Source organism: Rana temporaria, chromosome 4 (genome assembly GCF_905171775.1).
Source record: "Rana temporaria chromosome 4, aRanTem1.1, whole genome shotgun sequence".
Lineage (NCBI taxonomy): Eukaryota > Metazoa > Chordata > Amphibia > Anura > Ranidae > Rana > Rana temporaria.
The window spans coordinates 190,477,913-190,502,948 of record NC_053492.1 but is presented as its reverse complement, the minus strand read 5'-3'; the positions used below and the strand labels follow the sequence as shown (position 1 = coordinate 190,502,948).

Genomic DNA, 25,036 nt, shown 5'->3' with positions numbered 1-25,036 from the left:
ATAATCTGTATGCATTTGCTTTCTGCATGCCATTCTCTATACAGTATGTGTAGAAATATGTTAAAAAATGCTTGATAAGATGACAGCTTTTCTTCTGTACACCTGGCTGTATGTGGATTTGTAATAAAACAAAAGAGCATCAAATCAACGCCATTCTTACACAAAACAATGTAATGATCAGTACTGTCGCTTTAATCACCATCTCAAAACACAGAGCATGTCTGATAACAGAAACCGGTAACAGAACACCAGCAACATGAAGCAGAACATCTGCTAAATTCTTTATAAAATACAGTTATCAAATTTGTACTGGATATTTCCCCTTCTGAAATTTCCTATCATCCCTCTGGAAAGCACAAGCACATTATTTCCTCTCCTGATTCAATTGTGAGTGAGCCATTAGCTTCTACAGATGTTTATCTAATGCTCCTGTATGCTTTTCACTGAATTCATTGGGAAGTGGACTTCAGTATCTTCAACAGGTCACAGCCAAATCTATTATCAAGAAAGGGTTTGCATTCTCTATATTTAGTATCCTTATAAGAGCTTTTTTTCTGACTTTTTAGGACAGCCAAGCTAATGCAATTAAGGCAAAACTGAAGCTAAAGTCAAAGCATGGCCACAGGGAGATTTATTTCAGACATTGCTTTTCCAGAAGTTTCAGCTAGAATGAAGAATAACTCACTTCCTATAAAACAGGACTAAACTTCGCTTTATTGGGGATCTGTATTTATTTTAGAAGGTTTACCAATTTTCCTTGGCTTGATATTTTTTTTTTTTACTATGTTGAGTCTATCAGCATCAGTAAAGATAATAAAAGCAATGTCAAGTAGTGAAAACCTATAAGTAGAAGTCTTTTGTACATTTTAGAGCTTGACACTAATGTGACACAACAGCAGTTCACTGCTCAAGGCCAATCATACTTTTATTTTGTCAGCAGTGAAGGGAAGTTATTGTTCTGGTGAATATTGAGCATTGAAATAGCGCGCAATTCTGCTTTCTACTAGAGCGACTAAAGGTACTGAAGTCAAACAAATAATATACTCAAGACTTCAAACAGATACCACAATAATGCATCCTACACGATATTACATAGTTTAAAGTAGAACTAAATGGGTGAAAAGATAGATGGATAGAGAACAGGGTGAACAGATAGATGGAGGAGTTCAAAAGACAAACAAGTGTTACTAAGTTCACTTCAACGACAATTTTTGTTAAATTTAAATTTCTCAGCCTGGTTCAGTTTTTGAAACAAAAATGCAATTTTGTTAACACAGAACAGGCCCTTTACATGCAAGCAGAAGAAAGAAAAGAAAGGCACAAGTAATACTTTCTTTACCCTGTCTAATAGTTCCTTTATGCAGTAGGCAAAACATATATACTAAGCTAAATGGCACAAAAACACTAGCACTGCCTTAAAATGAAGGCATATGGCAGCATCTATTGGCATTGGTGCTGCCATTACCATTTTCATGCATTACTCTAGACAGCCCCATTGACTGTAAAAGCCAGTACCTGCACGTGCTTACCCATAATGCTCTTGTTAAACTAGACAGACAATTAATGTAAATATATTTTTAAAAATATTTTTGCTAGATAAAAAAAAAAAAAAAAGAACAGCCCAATGAAAACAGTTGACACATTACTGCATGGTGTGATAGCTATAAGACAGCAAAGTTTTTTGGTAACATCCTTTCCCAACCGGCCTATAGCAGATTGATGGCTGGGCGGTGGCTTTACTATTCTGACTGGAGGTCATATGACGTCCTTTAGAATGGGCCAATCGTGCGTTCCCCCAGAGGAGATCGGTGGTGCGGTGTGTCCCTCAAACACATCACATCTCAGATCTCGGTAAAGAGCCTATGATGTAGGCTTTTTACCATGTGATCAGCATCGTTCAATCACAGCTGATCACAGTGTAAATAAGAAATGCATATCAGCATTCCTCTCTTCATGTTGACAGCATGTGAGGATTGGAGAGCCAATAAGCAGATTTTCTCAGTGGGTGCATCTGCACTGATAATCAGTGCTCTGATTATCAGTGCAGCCCCACCAGTGCCCATAAGTGATGTCTGTAAGTGCCTGTCATTGCCTCCTTTTCAGTGCTGCACATTAGTGCCACCTATAAGTGCTGCATATTAGTGCCTCCTCATCGGTGCAGCCTCATCAGCGCATATCAGTAAAGAAGAAAAATTACTTATTTACAAAGTTTTAAAACAAACTAAGAAAAACGTATTTTCCAAATCTCTACATTTTCTGTCTATTTTCGCTTGTTTAACAAAAAATAAAAACCCAGTGGTGATTAAATACCACCAAAAGAAAGCTATCTGTCTGAAAAAAATATATAAAAATGTAGTTTGGGTACAGTGTTGCATGGCCGCGCAATTGTCATTCAAAGTGTGACAGCTCTGAAAGCTGAAAATTAGCCTGGGCAAGAAGGGGGTGAAAGTGCCCTGTATTGAAACAGTTAAACTCAATTAAGTCCATAGCTTGTACCATTATTTTAGTTTTCCTAGCGATTCCCTTGAAGCTAGGGTAACTAAACTGAATCAGACCACTGTTCAAACCAGATCTCCTGGTCAGAATGCTCATGAGTCACTCTTCTCCACCAACAAGTTCTAAAAGGCAGAGACAATCCCAAATCTAATGAACTTGGATTCAGCCGGGATGTCTGGGAACCAAATCACATGTCTGAATTTCAAGAGTAGAGAAGAGGTTCAAAAGTTCTCCTAGCTATACTTCTTAGTCACTGATCTTGACATTTACACAGGCTTACCAAGCACATAGCCACTAAAACCACAATAAAAAGGAAAATGATATACACACACACAGAGTATATACCTTGGCACTCCAGCTAAGATGTGAAACGAACACTGCCATGTTCCCAAAAAGTAACAAAAATAAGCAACACACTTCTAACAGCTTCAAGCCAAAAAAAGGACAACTATAACAGTATGGTGTGATACAAAATGATAAGTCAATTGAATATGCCAAGTTGCAAGGCTTTTCAGAGCACTCTAGTTAATGTATAAGTGTAAAAAATCACATTTATTTTTGACAAAAGCAGTCAAGGGATAGTCACTACACAGAGAATCAATATAAAGTCTAAGCTAACTTTTATTGCATCATTAAATTTCGTTTTGACAAAAGCCCAAACAGCTTTCATTTTTGACAAAAAACTCATGTAGTATATTAATTGTAGCGAAGATGAATATAAAGCCTAGGCTAACCTTTAGTATATCATCACATTTGTATCTGACAAAAGTTAATTTGGGATAGTCACAAGCACAGAAGTAAAATATAAAGTCTAGTTTTCCCTGTTAAAAAAAAAAATATAAAGTCTAGGCTAATTAGTTTATAATCACCTTGATTTTAACAATAGCTCAAATATGATATTCACTGCCTAAAAGCTGAATATAAAGTCTACGCTAACTTTAAGTGTATGATCGCCTTCATTTTTAACAAAAGCTATAATAGTCATTGCACTGAAGATGAATATAAAGTCTAGCCTAACCTTTAGTGTAACATCACCTTGATTTTTGCCAAACCTCTTATAGCAGGGATATGCAATTAGTGGACCTCCAGCTGTTGCAAAACTACAAGTCCCATCATGCCTCTGCCTCTTGGTGTCATGCTTGTGGCTGTTAGTCTTGCTATGCCTCATGGGACTTTAGTTTTGCAACAGCTGGAGGTCCGCTAATTGCATATCCCTGTCTTATAGGATAGTCATTGCACATAAGATGAATATAAGGGCTAAGCTAACTTCTAGTGTAGCATTGCCTTCATTTATGCAAAAGCTCATATAGGATAGTCATTGCACTGAAGATGAATATAAAGTCTAAGCTAACCTTTAGTGTATCATCACATTTATATCTGACAAAAGTTCATATGGGATAGTCACAGCAAAGAAGATGAATAAAAAGTCTAGGCTAACCCTTTGGTGTATCAACTTGATTTTTGACAAAAGCTCATATAGGATAATCATAGCACTGAAAGCTCATATAGGATAATCATAGCACTGAAAGCTCATATAGGATAATCATAGCACTGAAAGCTCATATAGGATAATCATAGCACTGAAAGCTCATATAGGATAATCATAGCACTGAAAGCTCATATAGGATAATCATAGCACTGAAAGCTCATATAGATGAATATAAAGGCTAGGCTAACCTTTAGTGTATCATCACATTTATATCTGACAAAAATGTGTATGGGATAGTCACAGCACAGAAGAGGAACATAAAGTCTAGGCTAACCCTTTAGTGTTTCATCATAGGTGTGTGCAGCCTATTGCATTAGGGTGTGCACTCCAAAGCTCAATCACACATGAACGCCACCTGCTGTCACATGGAGGAAGCTCTGATGGTGGGGGATAGTTGATTGGGAGCATATTACGCTACACTCTAAATACAAGTGAAGTGTGTACCTATAGTACCTATGTACCTATAGTTTCACAACTCGCATTCGGCGCTCTATAAGTATTTATTCCAATCCAATAGTTCAGTGATCGCGAACCTTGGCACCCCAGATGTTTTGGAACTACATTTCCCATGATGCTCACCTACACTGCAGAGTGCATGAGCATCATGGGAAATGTAGTTCCAAAACATCTGGGGTGCCAAGGTTTGCTATCACTGCTATAGTTGAACCTAGCCTTTAATATAATGAGGGCATTTACACTGATCACTGGCACCCCAAACCACCCACCTGGTGCCATTTCTGGATAATGCTATGCATATGGGGTGTTTAAATTATTTTTATTGTTTTCACATAGATAGAAAAACTTTACAAACTTTCTTAAATTTTTTTTAAAATCAACAACCATTATAAAATTCACAAGTTCTTCATACATGTAACATTAACATATACAAACTACATGCTACAAAAATACAAAAAACATTTGTGTGGGTACAGAGCTAGGTCCATCCTTATAATACTGCCTCTATGATGATGTTCTTTATACTAGGGCACATTCCCTTCTCCTCTCCCCTCTCTGATTAGGGTGTGCCCAGGCACACCCAGCACACCCTGTGCGCACACCTATGTGTATCATAATCTTGATTTTTGTCCAAAAAAATCATATAATATATAGTCATTGCACAGAATATCAATATAAAGTCTAAGCTAACTTTTATTATATCATCGCCTTCATTTTTGCAAAAGTTCATATAGGATAGTCATTACACCGAAGATCAATATAAAGTCTTGGCTAACCTTTAGTGTATCATCACCTTCATTTTTTGCAAAAGTTCATATAGGATAGTCATTACACCGAAGATCAATATAAAGTCTTGGCTAACCTTTAGTGTATCATCACCTTTATTTTTGACAAAAGCTCATATAGGATAGACACCGCACAGAACACGAATATAAAGTCTACACTAACTTTAGGCACATCGGTGGAAGCTGAAAGGGACTAAAGTAGATCAGTTGATTTGTCCATGGTGCTGAAACTTCCATTGGCATCAATGCAGCATCTCTCACTTCCCAAAAAGTTTCTTACGTATCACAGAAAAACACAATTTCATGGTTAAAATTTAACAATGAGGTTTAATGTGATGACTTCACTAGGACCTCACCTACAAGGGAGATTAATTAGCATTGACTGGACGCAAAAAACCCACACCCACTGTATCCATGCTTAGTAACTGTAAGTGTAGATGAGGCAGTACCAGCAGGCCTTTCACTAATGGATGAAAAAAAACCACTGAAGAAGAAGCGAACCGCAATGCATTCTCTCTAGGGTTGATCATTCAGTCAGTGAGAAGCCTGCGTTAAGAGAGGAAGAGGGGGAGAGATGCAATACGAGTGAGTGAGACAGACTTTAGCATTTCAACTCACCACTTGAATTCTTGCTCTGTTTCAGACGCTTTCCACATAGACACTGCAGCATATGCACTCCTTTCTTCAGGAAATGCCCAAGAATCTTCATTGATTGACTTTTTTCTGATTCCTCGACAGATTCACAACGTGAAAGAGTCAGCAGCTCATCATCCAGTGCTTGGATTTCGCAGTCGAGGCATTGACTGGGCTTTGGTTGACAAGTAGCATTCGCGATCAGAGGATTAGAAAACTGTTCAAACGTGACATGTTGGGACTTTTCAATGAAGGCAGTTTGCCAAAAGGGGCAGAGCCTGGGAGATCTTTGTGAGGACGTCAGATAGAAAACACTGAGGCTCTTTCTAGCCCTGCCTCCTCCAACAAAGGATGAGGCTTTCAGCAACAGCAGCCACTGAACACACACAGACCAGGCTGGAGCCGATAGGAGGAGGAATCCGAGCACAGGCAAATGAACGTAGTGAGACAAGCTACCGGTAGTTGGCCACACAAGTTAAATGTTTGAAATTACATCTCTTCGTGTACATAATCTATTCCATTGATTTATTTATTTATGCCATCACATATCCCTTTATATTTCACTGCATGTCATTTCATACAAACATTGATTGGAAAGTGTCTGCTTTGTAGAAAGTGATTGTAAAGTGGGACCTGGATAAAGATGGGTCTCATTCTGGTTTGTGTTATGTTATACATTGTTTGTGGAATAATAAAAAAGAAAGATCTATTGCATTGTCCTCACCAATCTTTATTTTTTATTACACATTACATAATCGCAGTCCTTAAACTAAAACCACTAATTGACAAAATCAATAATCAAAATAGTCGTCAATGATTTTCATTATCAATTAGTTGGTCAGCTGATTAGTTGGACTGCATATAGAATGCATTATTTGATTACATGTCAGTTACACAGTGCCCCACACATACAGATCGGTACATGTTTACTTTATTTATTTATGGTACTTATATAGTGCTGTCAATTTACACAGTGCTTTCATATACATTGTACATTCACATCAGTCCCTGCCCCCAACTCACATTCATACATACATGTACTAGGGTCAATTAGGACAGGATCCTGTTAATCTACCAGCATTTATTTGCAGTGTGGGAGGAAACCCATACAGCACAGGGAGAACATGCAAGCTTCAGGCAGGTGGTGTCGTGGTCGGGATATGAACCAGCGACCCTTTTGCTGCTAGGTGAGGGTGCTAATCTCTACACCTCTGTGCTGGCCCCATGTACAAGGTTCATACATGTCAGTATACACAGTGCAGCACACATACAGCTCAGTACATGGATCATACGTGTCAGTAAAAACAGTGCAGCACACATACAGCTCAGTACATGGATCATACGTGTCAGTAAAAACAGTGCAGCACACACACAGCTAAGTGCATGGATCATACGTGTCAGTAAAAACAGTGCAGCACACACACAGCTCAGTACATGGATCATACGTGTCAGTAAAAACAGTGCAGCACACACACAGCTCAGTACATGGATCATACGTGTCAGTAAAAACAGTGCAGCACACATACAGCTCAGTACATGGATCATACGTGTCAGTAAAAACAGTGCAGCACACATACAGCTCAGTACATGGATCATACGTGTCAGTAAAAACAGTGCAGCACACATACAGTTCAGTACATTGATCATACGTGTCAGATAAAACAGTGCAGCACACATACAGCTCAGTACATGGTTCATACATGTCAGTAAACACAATACAGCACACATACAGCTCAGTACATGGTTTATACATGTCAGTATACACAGTGCAGCACACATACAGCTCAGTACATGGATCATACGTGTCAGTAAAAACAGTGCAGCACACACACAGCTAAGTACATGGATCATACGTGTCAGTAAAAACAGTGCAGCACACACACAGCTCAGTACATGGATCATACGTGTCAGTAAAAACAGTGCAGCACACACACAGCTCAGTACATGGCTCATACGTGTCAGTAAAAACAGTGCAGCACACATACAGCTCAGTACATGGATCATACGTGTCAGTAAAAACAGTGCAGCACACATACAGCTCAGTACATGGATCATACGTGTCAGTAAAAACAGTGCAGCACACATACAGCTCAGTACATGGATCATACGTGTCAGTAAAAACAGTGCAGCACACATACAGTTCAGTACATTGATCATACGTGTCAGATAAAACAGTGCAGCACACATACAGCTCAGTACATGGTTCATACATGTCAGTAAACACAATACAGCACACATACAGCTCAGTACATGGTTTATACATGTCAGTATACACAGTGCAGCACACAAACAGATCAGTACATGCCCATACATGTCAGTATACACAGAGCAGCACACATATTCATACAAGTCAGTATATATATCGTGCAGCACACATATTGCTCAGTACATGGTTCATACATGTCAGTAGCACACATACATCTCAGTACATGGTTCATACATGTCAGTATACACAGTGCAGCACACAACCCGCTCAGTACATGCCCATACATGTCAGTATACACAGAGCAGCACACATACAGCTCAGTATCTTTCCATACATGTCAGTAAGTGCCTGAGAACTTGTAAATGTGTGAGGAGCAATTCATCATGAGACACATAGTCCTGGGCAGCAGAATAAAGGGATGTAAGGGCTCTGTGCAGGGAAGTATCTGAACCCAAAGAAGCTGGTGGCTGATAAACTGGAGGCAAATTAAAGCCATAATAAATGTTTGTTTTTGTTTTTTCTTTTAAATGACAAACATGTTATCATTTTCTGCTCAGTGCAATGGTTTTGCACAGAGCAGCCCTGAACCTCCTCTTCTCGGGTTCCCCAGCACTCCTGGCTCCCCTCCCCCCACAGAGTGCTCCCACAACAAGCCGCTTGCTATGGGGGCTCTCATGTGGGCTCGCTTCCAAGATGGCTCTGTGTTTCCATAAAGCACACAGGGCGTGGCTCGCCCCCCCCCCCCCCCACTCCCTCCTCTCTGGCTGTGATTGACTGTGATTGGCTGTGAAACCTTCTGCCTTTACAGCCACTTTATGGCATTACAATTAAAGTAAAAGTTTACTAGTATTGTCCATTATATTTAAAAAAAATATATCTATGCAAAAAAAGTTTCTACCTTTAGTACTACTTTAACCACCTCTGTGTCCCTGGACAGGGCGCTTCATCGATCTTGCTAAATAGCAGATGACGAGGCTCTTTACCCATGTGATTAGCTGTGTCCAATCACAGCTGATCACATGTAAACAAGGAAATACCAGTTATTGGCTCTCCTCACACTGACAGCATATGAGGAAAGGAGAACTGATCAGCGGCATTTCCTCACAGGGACGATCTGTACAGATAATCAGGGCACTGATCATCAGTACCCTGATGATCAGTGCAGCTCCAACAGTGCCCAGCAGCCAGTGCCCAATCAATGCCCATCAGTGATGCCAATCAGTGCCCATTAGTGATGCCAGTCAGTGCTGCCTTTCAGTGTGGCCTATCTGCGCTGCCTGTCAGTGTCCAAAAGTGCCACCTTTCAGTGCCCATCAGTGCCACCTAACAGTGTCCATTAGTGACACCTATCAGTGCTGCATATCAGTGCCCATCAGTGCTGCATATTAACGCCTCCTCATCAGTGTGGCCTCATCAATGCCCATTAGTGCAGCCTCATGAGTGCACATACAGTGTGGAGAAAAATTACTTATTTACTCAATTTTATAACAGAAACTAAGAAAAACATTTTTTTTCAACATTTTCATTTTTTTTTTTCATTTTTTAGATTAAATACCACCAAAAAAAGCTCTATCTGTCTCAAAAAATGTTTTTTAACACTTTTGTTGGGGTACAGCATTGCATGCCGCGCAATTGTCATTCAAAGTGCGACAGCGCTGAAAGCTGAAAATTGGCCTGGGCAGGAAGGGTGTGAAAGTCCTCAGGTTTGAAGCAGTTAATATAAGATATACCCACCCTTTCTTCTTGTAGCTTCATGTCTGAATTCCAGTTAATATACCCTATATATTTTATGTCTGAGCATATTTGTTATTATATTTATGATATGGTTTTATATAATATTACTTACACTTTACAGCATAAATGAACCACTATTTTAGTGATTATCAGCAACCGAGCTGCAGATATTTGTTTTTGTACTATAAAGGATACATTTTTGTTTTATAACATCATGACAGGTGATACAAAAAGCATGCTGCTGCTACTAAATGTTAGTAACAGCAATCTCTTTAGAAATTTGGGGGGGGGTTCTGCTTTTAATTTTTTTTACAGTTGTGTAATGTTAACGTAAAGTTTTTTTATTCTGCAATTTATGTGTGTAAATTATTTAAAATAAAAATTAAAATGACACATTGTTTTTTTATCCAATTAATCAAACTAATAATTGGCCAATTGGTTATGAAAGAAATTTGTAGTTGCGGCCCTATTATCTCTCCCTCCCTTTTACACATTTTTTTTTTTTGGGGGGGGGGTACTTGCTCCCTTTATTCCTCACCTAGGTGAGGATGAATTTGCAGGGTACAACTCACCCCCTATCAGCTCCTCCAGGGATTACATCAAACATCTCAGGTTTGGGGATAATCTAGCATATTTTGCGCATGTGCAGTAGGAGGCCATCCGTGACTGATCACATGAATCCAAGATGGTGTTGAGGGGCTGAAAAACTCAGGCTGTAGGAAGACAGCACTAGACTTTTTTTTGGGCTGGTAAGTATCTGTTTTGTAAAAGCCAGCAACTACAGTACTTTTTTTCAGACCTCCTTAATGAATTAAATAATTTAGTCACCGTTATGTCTGCCTGCACATTGTACCATACAGTATTTATCATCAATGTGTGAATGCAGATTATGATCCAAACAAACAAAAAAAAAAACTATTTTATTTGAGAAAGGGAAACAATTAGACCTGTAAATTGTGGAAATATGAATTTGAGCAGGCAACTGTCAATACAGGGTTTGCCTTTAGTCATATATAACATAAGAAAATGAGAGGATCTCATTCTGCATTGGTTCTTAAAGTGCATGCAAAGCCAACACTTTTACTTTTAGTTAAGCGTAGGGAAGGGTTCCAATATCTGTTAAGTTTTTAACGCTGTGTCCCAACTTGTGAGATTCACAGTGAGGGGTAATCCAGAATTTTAGCGTAATTACCTAAATGTCGCTGTCACAGCAAGTGAAGAACATTTTCTCCAATGGGACACAGATGCATTACGGACCTGAAAGCAGCATACTTTGTGTCTGTGTGCATGATAAGACAAATATTAAGACAGCACTTCATTTGAAATAAAACACTCCAATGGGACTATGAATAATGAAAAATCATCAGCCATTTCTTCTGAAACCCATGAGAATTCCTTAAGATTTGTTCCCTGTGGATCTACTACTGCCAACCAGATCAATGGGCATTAAATCTCTGAGATTTGTAAGTGCGTAGTGGTCTGTGGGGGAGGGGGACTTACCTATGTTCTTTTTCCAACCTTCCCCTTATTCATTCTTACTTAACACCCACTTGTTTCTCTCTCATTGGCATTGCCCTTCTATATACTCCCCTTTTTCCTTCCCCATTCCACTTCTTTTTCCCTTTCATATACTCCCTTTCCTTCCCCATTGCCATTCTTTTTCCCTTTCATATACTCCCTTTTTCCTTCCCCATTACCATTCTTTTTCCCTTTTTATATACTCCCCTTTTCCTTCCCCATTGCCATTCCTTTTCCCTTTCATATACTCCCCTTTTCCATCCCCATTGCCATTCTTTTTGCCATTTTATATACTCTCCTTTTTCCTTCCTTATTACCCTTTTTCCCTTTTATATACTCCCCTTTTTCCTTCCCCATTCCACTTCTTTTTCCCTTTCATATACTCCCTTTCCTTCCCCATTGCCATTCTTTTTCCCTTTCATATACTCCCTTTTTCCTTCCCCATTCCACTTCTTTTTCCCTTTCATATACTCCTTTTCCTTCCCCATTGCCATTCTTTTTCCCTTTCATATACTCCCTTTTTCCTTCCCCATTGCCATTCTTTTTCCCTTTCATATACTCCACTTTTTCCTTCCCCATTGCCCTTCTTTTTCCATTTTATATACTCTCCTTTTTCCTTCCTTATTACCCTTTTTCCCTTTTATATACTCCCCTTTTCCTTCCGTATTGCCCTTCTTTTTCCCTTTTATATATTCCCCTTTTTCCTTTCCCATTGCCCTTCTTTTTCCCTTTTATATACTCCCCTTTTCCTTCCCCATTGCCATTATTTTTCTCTTTCATATAATCCCCTTTTCCTTCCCCATTGCCATTCTTTTTCCATTTCATATACAGGCATACCTCGCTTTAAGTACACTCACTTTACATACACTCGCGAGTAAGGACATACCCCCGAGTGTATGTAAAGTGCCTTACAAGTACTGTACAGGCATTTTGCAGCCGCACTAGAAGGAGCTGAAGCTTCGAGAGCATAGCCCGCCCTGTTCCAGTGTGCCCCTGACACCCCCAATACAGCCCCTGAGACCTCAACTACAGCTCCTGACACCCCAAATACAGCCACTGACCCCCTACTACACCCTAGAAGGGAAAAAAGGTATTGTTTCACTTTAAGTACATTTTCGTTTTACATACATGCTCTGGTCCCATTGTGTACTTAAAAGTGGGGTATGCCTGTACTCCCCTTTTCCTCCCCCATTGCCATTCTTTTTGCCCTTTTTTTCCTTTTATATACTCCCCCTTTTCCTTCCTATTGCACTTATTTTTCCCTCTTATATACTCTCCTTTTTCCTTCCTTACTGCCCTTCTTTTTCCCTTTTTATACTCCCCTTTTTCCTTGCTTATTGCCCTTCTTTTCCCCATTTTATATATTCCCCTTTTTCCTTCCCCATTGCCCTTCTTTTTCCCTTTTATATATTCCTTTTTTCCTTCCCCATTGCCCTTCTTTTTCCCGTTTATATACTCCCCTTTTCCTTTCCCATTTCCCTTCTCTTTCCCTTTCATATACTCCTCTTTTTTTCCTTCCCCATTGCCCTTCTTTTTCCCTTATATATACTCCCCTTTTCCTTCCCCATTGCCATTCTTTTTCCATTTCATATACTCCCCTTTTCCTCCCCCATTGCCATTCTTTTTGCCCTTCTTTTTCCCTTTTATATACTCCCCTTTTTCCTTCCTTATTGCACTTTTTCCCTTTTATATACTCCTCTTTTCCTTCCCCATTGCCCTTCTTTTTCCCTTTTATATACTCTCCCTTTTCCTTTCCCATTGCCCTTATGTTTCCCTTTTTTCTATACTCTCCTTTTTCCTTCCTTATTGCCCTTCTTTTTCCCTTTTATATATCCCCTTTTTTCCTTCCCCATTGCCCTTTTTTTCCCCTTTTATATACTCTCCTTTTTCCTTCCCCATTGTCCTTTTTCCCTTTTATATTCTCTCTTTCTTTTTTTCCTTTCTGTATTTCTTTCTTACACTCATAGCTCAATTATCCCTTAATGATGTCAGATTCTCCATCAACCAGTGTTAGAGCTAATCCCCAACTACTGTCTTACTCTCAGTATGACCTCTTTCAAAGATCTTTATGCATGGCTGTATAGCTTAATGGTATATAACAACCTCTGTAATTGTAACAAACATGATGCTGACACTAATGATGCTATAATTGAAATCTGTAATAATCTCAGGATGTACCTTGCTGAGGTTTCTCCACCTTCATTAACTTGTATTGAAAAACTTTAATCAAAAATAATTGAACAACACATACAATTCTTATTATTATTACTTTATGGCTGTAAAAAGATCACTACTAATATTATACGGAATATTTGTTATTCACAGATGAGAATTTGTTACAATAGGATTGTCTTTTGAAACTCTATGTAATACCTAAATGACCTGGATATGTCAGAGCACATCTGCAGCAGACTTTTCACAGCGTAACTCAGTTTACATTATAGGGTGTTGCATACCTTACCAGGACAGGAGCGAGATAAATGTTCTATTAGTGTTCTCCACTGTATGTAACCACCATTCTGAAATGTGCATTCAGTCTCAGTGCATGCCTACAAATTCAATTTCAGCTCTTCAAACATGAGATTTTTAGATTTGACAGGGTATATTTATAAAGAAATAGCTTACTAAAATGTGTATGCCATTTAAAAGTACTGTATGATACTTTTGCATTAACAGTCACATTTTCAGGACAAGCTTTCCCCTTCCTCTTGGTCCAAGCAATTCACGGCATAGGTAGGGTGAAGCAAGATGGTGGCGACGGCATCAAATGTGACGAGCGCATGCTCGTCATACGCGATGACGTCACTGCATTCTTTCCTTTCAAGAGAACCGTGGTTCTTTTGAAATGAAAGTCAGTACACTCCGCTGCAAGAGTTTCTTGCCAAGAATCTTGTCAGGGAAAACAATGGGTTTTTCCTGACGAGATTCTCGGACGTGTGTACGAGGCCTGAGAGTCAGTTTCATGTGTGCGCCTGCCCATTCTAATTTCTTGTCCTGTGCCTGGGCTCCTTACTATATCAAAGATAAAATAAGAAATATGTTTTTTGCCTTTGGTATCTGCCTTAAATCACATTACTTATTGCATATTGTACTTGTCTGTAGCCTAAAGATTGAAATTTAAACTTAAAACTGTAATTTTGTAACTTTTGGAAATGCCAGTAAAAACTTGGCTGTGCCAGTTAATTTTGGGTGTCGTATCAGTAAATTTAAATCTGATACACCAGCTTACTTCATGCTTCCTTCCTTTGCCAGTCCTGATACTACATGTCCCATGATCCTTTGAGCCTCTGCAGTTTTATGTTGGGCTAAGGGGGTCACTTTTAGCTGCTGTGGAAGTTGATGTTGGCGGGTCTAAGGCCGGGTTCACACCTATGCGAATTGGTTGTGGCTTAAACCGCATCCAATTCGCATAACATTATAAAATACATTGATTTCAATGAGGCTGGTTCACATCTGAGCGATGCATTCGCACTGCGCATTGCCAAAAAAAACGTGTGCCTTTTCTAGGCATTGCGGTGCAGCTCAGGTGCAAATTCAGGCCCATTATCTTCTATGGGTACGCATCTGATTTGCAGATGTGTTAATTTCTCTTCAGGACTCTCTCATTCACCTCAATACACTTCCCCCCTCCGCCTCCCCTCTCCCAGGTCTCCAAATTCACAGCTAAAATGGAGATGATCTGCTGAACAGCTCTCTTATCTCTCTGCAGAGATAACAGAGCTGGAATTTGCACCGCACAAGTGTGAATCCAGTCTAAAGGTTTATGTGGGCGTTTCTGGGCCTATGTGTGATTGGTGAATGGGGAGGAAAAGAATTATCCCCGCCTACACTCCATTCCTTTCTGCAGAGAATAGGAAAGAAGCAGGAAGTGGAACTTTAGTTAGAAAAGATATTGTTAAAAACTAGAAAATGCATTTCCTGAGGAAAATGCGAGTGGGAATGCTGAATTGCTGAGCCCGCACCAAAGCAATTCACCATAACCACTACACTATCTTTAGGACACACAGCTCCTTTCTCTATCTGCAAAGTAGAGAGTATCCTGACTTCCTGGTCGCCCCTCCCCCCTCAAGAGGTTTCCCCTCCCCCCAGGTCAGTGAGGAGGAATATTGCACTGAGGTAGAAAGCTATTTATGGAAAGAAATTCCATTACAAACGCCTTTTAATTCACAGACCAAATACATGAATTACGCCTTCAAACAAAACGTAATAAATCCACAACCGTACATGCGATCGATACAGCGACTTCACCGTTTGAAAGACACGGCCCTTGTGAACGCATCGATATGAAATTTATGTTGATAAACTTAAAATTGTGGCCATGCCAGCGATTTAGAAAAGAGCGTCTTTGTGTGTTTTGCAGGAACATTTTTAAAATTTTTAACATGACGGTCAATGAGTGGTTTTGTCGCTCTTGTCCTTTAGAAGCTCCTGGAACTAAAACTAAAATACGTATCACAAAACTGATCACATTGCCTGAAACCAGACAAGCATACCTACGTTTTGATATATAAATTGTGTATGACAAGTAGATCTTGTGGGCGTGAGAGCAATTTGTTCCCCCTTTTTTTAAAGATAATTTTTGTTTTCAAAGATCTCCACTGTAAAGGTCACATGACACACTCTAAATCCCTTCCATAGGGTTACATTATAACCGATTCCATTTTCTGAAAAAATCGCTAAACGTAAATTGCGTTTTCACAAAAACCGTAAAAGATATCAATCTGAAAAGTCATGTTTGGATAGCTGAATATTTTGTGACCGCTTTAAAGTTTGTTTGGTGTCTGTAAGTGAAAGTATGAAGGAGCTGAAACTTTTGGCAGAACGTGTGTTTTGAAGCAGGAAAAAGGATGTTCTCATTGACTTCAATGTTAAAAAAAGTGTCTAAAAGCTTAATATTTTAAAAAGTATAAATAGTACAAAAAAACTTGAAGAAGTCCCATCGTTGGCTAAACGAGATGAACATTTTAAAAGTTGAATGGTCTCAATAGCTGAAAGTATGCAGAAGTTACGCAGAGCCAAAAAACGTACGGAATAAAATTAAAATTAAGAAGAAGAAGAATAAAAAACGACTAGACAATGCATTTCCTGAGGAAAATGCGAGTGGGAATGCTGAATAGCTGAATTGCTGAGCCCGCACAAAAGCCATTCACCATAACCACTACACTATCTTTAGGACATACAAGCAGTGTTCCTTCAGTACTTATAAAGCCTAATATCACACAGCTCCTTTCTCTATCTGCAATATAGAGAGTGTCCTGACTTGACTGGTCGCCCCTCCCCCCTCAAGAGGCTTTCTCCACATGAGGTGGGGGAGGAGGACTGCACTGAGGTAAGGAAAGCTATTTAGGGAATCAAAATACCATTAGAAACGCTTTCATCCACACACAAAATCAGTTATCGAAGCCTTCAAACAAAACGTAATAAATCCACAACCGTACATGCGATCGATACAGCGACTTCACCGTTTGAAAGACACGGCCCTTGTGAACGCATCGATATGAAATTTATGTTGATAAACTTAAAAATGTGGCCATGTCAGCGATTTAGAAAAGAGCGTCTTTGTGTGTTTTGCAGAAACATTTTTTAGACTTTTTAACATGACTCTTGTCCTTTAGAAGCTCCTGGAACTAAAACTAAAATACGTATCACAAAACTGATCACATTGCCTGAAACCAGACAAGCATACCTACGTTTTGATATATAAATTGTGTATGACAAGTAGATCGTGTGGGCGTGAGAGCAATTTGTTCCCCCTTTTTTTAAAGATAATATTTTTTGTGGATGATCTCCACTCTAAAGGTCAGATGACACACTCTAAACCTGCTCCATAGGATTACATTATAACCGATAAAAAAATCACTAAACGTAAATTGCGTTTTCACAAAAACCGTAAAAGATATCAATCTGAAAAGTCATGTTTGGATAGCTGAATATTTTGTGACCGCTTTAAAGTTTGTTTGGTGTCTGTAAGTGAAAGTATGAAGGAGCTGAAACTTTTGGCAGAACGTGTGTTTTGAAGCAGGAAAAAGGATGTTCTCATTGACTTCAATGTTAAAAAAAAGTGTCTAAAAGCTTAATATTTTAAAAAGTATAAATAGTACAAAAAAACTTGAAGAAGTCCCATCGTTAGCTGAACGAGATGAACATTTTAAAAGTTGAATGGTCTCAATAGCTGAAAGTATGCAGAAGTTACGCAGAGCCAAAAAACGTACGGAATAAAATTAAAATTAAGAAGAAGAAGAACTAGACAATGCATTTCCTGAGGAAAATGCGAGTGGGAATGCTGAATAGCTGAATTGCTGAGCCCGCACAAAAGCCATTCACCATAACCACTACACTATCATTAGGACATACAACCAGTGTTCCTTCAGTACTTATAAAGCCTAATATCACACAGCTCCTTTCTCTATCTGCAATATAGAGAGTGTCCTGACTTGCCTGGTCGCCCCTCCCCCCTCAAGAGGCTTTCTCCACATGAGGTGGGGGAGGAGGACTGCACTGAGGTAAGGAAAGCTATTTAGGGAATCAAAATACCATTAGAAACGCTTTCATCCACACACAAAATCAGTTATCGAAGCCTTCAAACAAAACGTAATAAATCCACAACCGTACATGCGATCGATACAGCGACTTCACCGTTTGAAAGACACGGCCCTTGTGAACGCATCGTTATGAAAATTATGTTGATAAACTTAAAAATGTGGCCATGTCAGTGATTTAGAAAAGAGCGTCTTTGTGTGTTTTGCAGAAACATTTTTTAGACTTTTTAACATGACTCTTGTCCTTTAGAAGCTCCTGGAACTAAAACTAAAATACGTATCACAAAACTGATCACATTGCCTGAAACCAGACAAGCATACCTACGTTTTGATATATAAATTGTGTATGACAAGTAGATCTTGTGGGCGTGAGAGCAATTTGTTCCCCCTTTTTTTAAAGATAATATTTTTTGTGGATGATCTCCACTCTAAAGGTCACATGACACACTCTAAACCTGCTCCATAGGATTACATTATAACCGATAAAAAAATCACTAAACGTAAATTGCGTTTTCACAAAAACCGTAAAAGATATCAATCTAAAAAGTCATGTTTGGATAGCTGAATATTTTGTGACCGCTTTAAAGTTTGTTTGGTGTCTGTAAGTGAAAGTATGAAGTAGCTGAAACTTTTGGCAGAACGTGTGTTTTGAAGCAGGAAAAAGGATGTTCTCATTGACTTCAATGTTAAAAAAAAGTGTCTAAAAGCTTAATATTTTAAAAAGTATAAATAGTACAAAAAAACTTGAAGAAGTCCCATCGTTAGCTGAATGAGATGCACATTTTAAAAGTTGAATGGTCTCAATAGCTGAAAGTATGCAGAAGTTACGCAGAGCCAAAAAACGTACGGAATAAAATTAAAATTAAAATTAAGAATAATAAAAAACGAATATCAATACTGGGAATGCTTATTAAAGCATTCCCACTAATAAAAAACGACTAGACAATGCATTTCCTGAGGAAAATGCGAGTGGGAATGCTGAATAGCTGAATTGCTGAGCCCGCACAAAAGCCATTCACCATAACCACTACACTATCTTTAGGACATACAAGCAGTGTTCCTTCAGTACTTATAAAGCCTAATATCACACAGCTCCTTTCTCTATCTGCAATATAGAGAGTGTCCTGACTTGACTGGTCGCCCCTCCCCCCTCAAGAGGCTTTCTCCACATGAGGTGGGGGAGGAGGACTGCACTGAGGTAAGGAAAGCTATTTAGGGAATCAAAATACCATTAGAAACGCTTTCATCCACACACAAAATCAGTTATCGAAGCCTTCAAACAAAACGTAATAAATCCACAACCGTACATGCGATCGATACAGCGACTTCACCGTTTGAAAGACACGGCCCTTGTGAACGCATCGATATGAAATTTATGTTGATAAACTTAAAAATGTGGCCATGTCAGCGATTTAGAAAAGAGCGTCTTTGTGTGTTTTGCAGAAACATTTTTTAGACTTTTTAACATGACTCTTGTCCTTTAGAAGCTCCTGGAACTAAAACTAAAATACGTATCACAAAACTGATCACATTGCCTGAAACCAGACAAGCATACCTACGTTTTGATATATAAATTGTGTATGACAAGTAGATCGTGTGGGCGTAAGAGCAATTTGTTCCCCCTTTTTTTAAAGATAATATTTTTTGTGGATGATCTCCACTCTAAAGGTCACATGACACACTCTAAACCTGCTCCATAGGATTACATTATAACCGATAAAAAAATCACTAAACGTAAATTGCGTTTTCACAAAAACCGTAAAAGATATCAATCTGAAAAGTCATGTTTGGATAGCTGAATATTTTGTGACCGCTTTAAAGTTTGTTTGGTGTCTGTAAGTGAAAGTATGAAGGAGCTGAAACTTTTGGCAGAACGTGTGTTTTGAAGCAGGAAAAAGGATGTTCTCATTGACTTCAATGTTAAAAAAAAGTGTCTAAAAGCTTAATATTTTAAAAAGTATAAATAGTACAAAAAAACTTGAAGAAGTCCCATCGTTAGCTGAATGAGACGAACATTTTAAAAGTTAAATGGTCTCAATAGCTGAAAGTATGCAGAAGTTACGCAGAGCCAAAAAACGTACGGAATAAAATTAAAATTAAGAAGAAGAACTAGAAAATGCATTCCCTGAGGAAAATGCGAGTGGGAATGCTGAATTGCTGAGCCCGCACCAAAGCCATTCACCATAACCACTACACTATCTTTAGGACACACAGCTCCTTTCTCTATCTGCAAAGTAGAGAGTATCCTGACTTCCTGGTCGCCCCTCCCCCCTCAAGAGGTTTCTCCTCCCCCCAGGTCAGTGAGGAGGAATATTGCACTGAGGTAGAAAGCTATTTATGGAAAGAAATTCCATTACAAACGCCTTTTAATTCACAGACCAATACATTAATTACGCCTCCAAACAAAACGTAATAAATCCACAACCGTACATGCGATCGATACAGCGACTTCACCGTTTGAAAGACACGGCCCTTGTGAACGCATCGATATGAAATTTATGTTGATAAACTTAAAATTGTGGCCATGCCAGCGATTTAGAAAAGAGCGTCTTTGTGTGTTTGCAGGAATTTTTTTTAGACTTTTTAACATGACGGTCAATGGGAGGGCGTTTGAGGCACTTGTCCTTTAGAAGCTCCTGGAACTAAAAGTCAAATGCCTATCGCAAAACTGATCACATTGCCTGAAACCAGACAAGCATACCTACGTTTTGATATATAAATTGTGTATGACAAGTAGATCTTGTGGGCGTGAGAGCAATTTGTTCGCCCTTTTTTTAAAGATAATTTTTGTTTTCAAAGATCTCCACTCTAAAGGTCACATGACACACTCTAAACCTGCTCCATAGGATTACATTATAACCGATAAAAAAATCACTAAACGTAAATTGCGTTTTCACAAAAACCGTATAAGATATCAATCTAAAAAGTCATGTTTGGATAGCTGAATATTTTGTGACCGCTTTAAAGTTTGTTTGGTGTCTGTAAGTGAAAGTATGAAGGAGCTGAAACTTTTGGCAGAACGTGTGTTTTGAAGCAGGAAAAAGGATGTTCTCATTGACTTCAATGTTAAAAAAAAGTGTCTAAAAGCTTAATATTTTAAAAAGTATAAATAGTACAAAAAAACTTGAAGAAGTCCCATCGTTAGCTGAATGAGACGAACATTTTAAAAGTTAAATGGTCTCAATAGCTGAAAGTATGCAGAAGTTACGCAGAGCCAAAAAACGTACGGAATAAAATTAAAATTAAAATTAAGAAGAAGAATAATAAAAAACGAATATCAATACTGGGAATGCTTATTAAAGCATTCCCACTAATAATAAAAAACGAATATCAATACTGGGAATGCTTATTAAAGCATTCCCACTAATAATAAAAAACGAATATCAATACTGGGAATGCTTATTAAAGCATTCCCACTAATTAATACTGGGAATGCTTATTAAAGCATTCCCACTAATAAAAAACGAATATCAATACTGGGAATGCTTATTAAAGCATTCCCACTAAATATCAATACTGGGAATGCTTATTAATAACAAACATGTCATACTTACTGTAGCTGCTCTGTGCAATGGTTTTGCAGAGAGCAGCCATGATCCTATTTCCCCACTGCTGAGTGCCTCCATAGAAAGCCGCTTGCTATAAGGGCACTTTGCTCACGCAACCTGCGCAGAAAACACATGGCAACGCCCACCAATGCTCGTCGTTCTCATGGTGCCAGTTAGGCTGGTTTTGCATCTCTGTTTCTGAATGCCTGGCAACCCGCACAGAAAGCACACGCTTTGCTTTTCTGAAATGACTGCCAATGCATGTTGCATTTTTATTACCGGTTAGGTTGTCATCAGCACATTTCTGAATGCATGGCAACCTGCAAGAAAATGCATGCTTTGCCGCGTGTTTAGAAAATGTGTGGCAAATGGTGTCACATTTGCGTTACCACTCCTCATCTGTCTGTTTCCTGGATGCATGGAAACTCACAAAAAAAAATGCATGTTTTGAAAATGTTTTGAAAATGTGCAGCAATGTATGTCACGCTTCCATCACCATTTAGGCTGCATTCTCATTTACTATTTATTAGTGGGAATGCTTTAATAAGCATTCCCAGTATTGATATTCGTTTTTTATTATTCTTAATTAGTGGGAATGCTTAATAAGCATTCCCAGTATTGATATTCGTTTTTTATTATTATTATTCCGTACGTTTTTTGGCTCTGCGTAACTTCGGCATACTTTCAGCTATTGAGACCATTCAACTATTAAAATGTTCGTCTCGTTCAGCTAACGATGGGACTTCAAGTTTTTTTGTACTATTTATACTTTTTAAAATATTAAGCTTTTAGACACTTTTTTTTAACATTGAAGTCAATGAGAACATCCTTTTTCCCTTTGAAATCACATGCCCTGCCAAAAGTTTCAGCTCCTTCATACTTTCACTTAGACACCAAACAAACTTTAAAGCGGTCACAAAATATTCAGGTATCCGGCTATGACTTTTCAGATTGATATCTTTTACGGTTTTTGTGAAAACGCAATTTACGTTTAGCGATTTTTTCAGAAAATGGAATCGGTTATAATGTAACCCTATGGAAGGGATTTAGAGTGTGTCATGTGACCTTTAGAGTGGAGATGATTGAAAAAAAAGTTATCTTTAAAAAAAGGGGGAACAAATTGCTCTCACGCCCACAAGATCTACTTGTCATACACAATTTATATATCAAAACGTAGGTATGCTTGTCTGGTTTCAGGCAATGTTATCAGTTTTGTGATACGTATTTTATTTTTAGTTCCAGGAGCTTCTAAAGGACAAGAGGGACAAATAAACTCTCATTGACCGTCATGTTAAAAAGACTTTAAAATGTTTCTGCAAAACACACAAAGACGCTCTTTTCTAAATCGCTGACATGCCCACATTTTTAAGTTTATCAACATAAATTTCATATCGATGTGTTCACAAGGGCCGTGTCTTTCAAACGGTGAAGTCGCTGTATCGATCGCATGTACGGTTGTGGATTTATTACGTTTTGTTTGAAGGCTTCGATAACTGATTTTGTGTGTGGATGAAAGCGTTTCTAATGGTATTTTGATTCCCTAAATAGCTTTCCTTACCTCAGTGCAGTCCTCCTCCCCCACCTCATGTGGAGAAAGCCTCTTGAGGGGGGAGGGGCGACCAGGCAAGTCAGGACACTCTCTATATTGCAGATAGAGAAAGGAGCTGTGTGATATTAGGCTTTATAAGTACTGAAGGAACACTGCTTGTATGTCCTAAAGATACTGTAGTGGTTATGGTGAATGGCTTTTGTGCGGGCTCAGCAATTCAGCTATTCAGCATTCCCACTCGCATTTTCCTCAGGAAATGCATTGTCTAGTTTTAATTTTAATTTTATTCCGTACGTTTTTTGGCTCTGCGTAACTTCTGCATACTTTCAGCTATTGAGACCATTCAACTTTTAAAATGTTCATCTCGTTCAGCTAACGATGGGACTTCTTCAAGTTTTTTTGTACTATTTATACTTTTTAAAATATTAAGCTTTTAGACACTTTTTTTTAACATTGAAGTCAATGAGAACATCCTTTTTCCCTTTGAAATCACATGCCCTGCCAAAAGTTTCAGCTCCTTCATACTTTCACTTACAGACACCAAACAAACTTTAAAGCGGTCACAAAATATTCAGGTATCCGGCTATGACTTTTCAGATTGATATCTTTTACGTTTTTTGTGAAAACGCAATTTACGTTTAGCGATTTTTTCAGAAAATGGAATCGGTTATAATGTAACCCTATGGAAGGGATTTAGAGTGTGTCATGTGACCTTTAGAGTGGAGATGATTGAAAAAAAAGTTATCTTTAAAAAAAGGGGGAACAAATTGCTTTCACGCCCACAAGATCTACTTGTCATACACAATTTATATATCAAAACGTAGGTATGCTTGTCTGGTTTCAGGCAATGTTATCAGTTTTGTGATACGTATTTTATTTTTAGTTCCAGGAGCTTCTAAAGGACAAGAGGGACAAATAAACTCTCATTGACCGTCATGTTAAAAAGACTTTAAAATGTTTCTGCAAAACACACAAAGACGCTCTTTTCTAAATCGCTGACATGCCCACATTTTTAAGTTTATCAACATAAATTTCATATCGATGTGTTCACAAGGGCCGTGTCTTTCAAACGGTGAAGTCGCTGTATCGATCGCATGTACGGTTGTGGATTTATTACGTTTTGTTTGAAGGCTTCGATAACTGATTTTGTGTGTGGATGAAAGCGTTTCTAATGGTATTTTGATTCCCTAAATAGCTTTCCTTACCTCAGTGCAGTCCTCCTCCCCCACCTCATGTGGAGAAAGCCTCTTGAGGGGGGAGGGGCGACCAGGCAAGTCAGGACACTCTCTATATTGCAGATAGAGAAAGGAGCTGTGTGATATTAGGCTTTATAAGTACTGAAGGAACACTGCTTGTATGTCCTAAAGATACTGTAGTGGTTATGGTGAATGGCTTTTGTGCGGTCTCAGCAATTCAGCTATTCAGACTTCCCACTCGCATTTTCCTCAGGAAATGCATTGTCTAGTTTTAATTAGTGGGAATGCTTTAATAAGCATTCCCAGTATTGATATTCGTTTTTTATTAGTGGGAATGCTTTAATAAGCATTCCCAGTATTGATATTCATTTTTTATTATTATTCTTCTTAATTAGTGGGAATGCTTTAATAAGCATTCCCAGTATTGATATTCGTTTTTTATTAGTGGGAATGCTTTAATAAGCATTCCCAGTATTGATATTCGTTTTTTATTATTCTTAATTTTAATTTTAATTTTATTCCGTACGTTTTTTGGCTCTGCGTAACTTCTGCATACTTTCAGCTATTGAGACCATTCAACTTTTAAAATGTTCATCTCGTTCAGCTAACGATGGGACTTCTTCAAGTTTTTTTGTACTATTTATACTTTTTAAAATATTAAGCTTTTAGACACTTTTTTTTAACATTGAAGTCAATGAGAACATCCTTTTTCCTGCTTCAAAACACACGTTCTGCCAAAAGTTTCAGCTCCTTCATACTTTCACTTACAGACACCAAACAAACTTTAAAGCGGTCACAAAATATTCAGCTATCCAAACATGACTTTTCAGATTGATATCTTTTACGGTTTTTGTGAAAACGCAATTTACGTTTAGTGATTTTTTTAT

General features: G+C 38.4%; 1 protein-coding gene across 3 annotated transcripts in view; it reads right to left on the bottom strand.

Annotated features, from left to right (window-relative positions):
* FGF12 (fibroblast growth factor 12) overlaps positions 1-25,036 on the bottom strand; it is a 614,009-nt gene that overhangs the window by 393,956 nt on the left and 195,017 nt on the right. Inside the window, exon 1 of one of the 3 annotated variants that reach the window (XM_040349556.1) lies at positions 5,845-6,182. The exons of the other annotated variants lie outside the window; for them this stretch is intronic. Within the exon in view, the coding sequence (XP_040205490.1) occupies positions 5,845-5,935 (91 nt within the window). The 5' untranslated portion in view covers positions 5,936-6,182. Of the gene's footprint in view, positions 1-5,844; positions 6,183-25,036 lie in introns of those variants that run through there. 3 annotated transcript variants of the gene reach the window in all.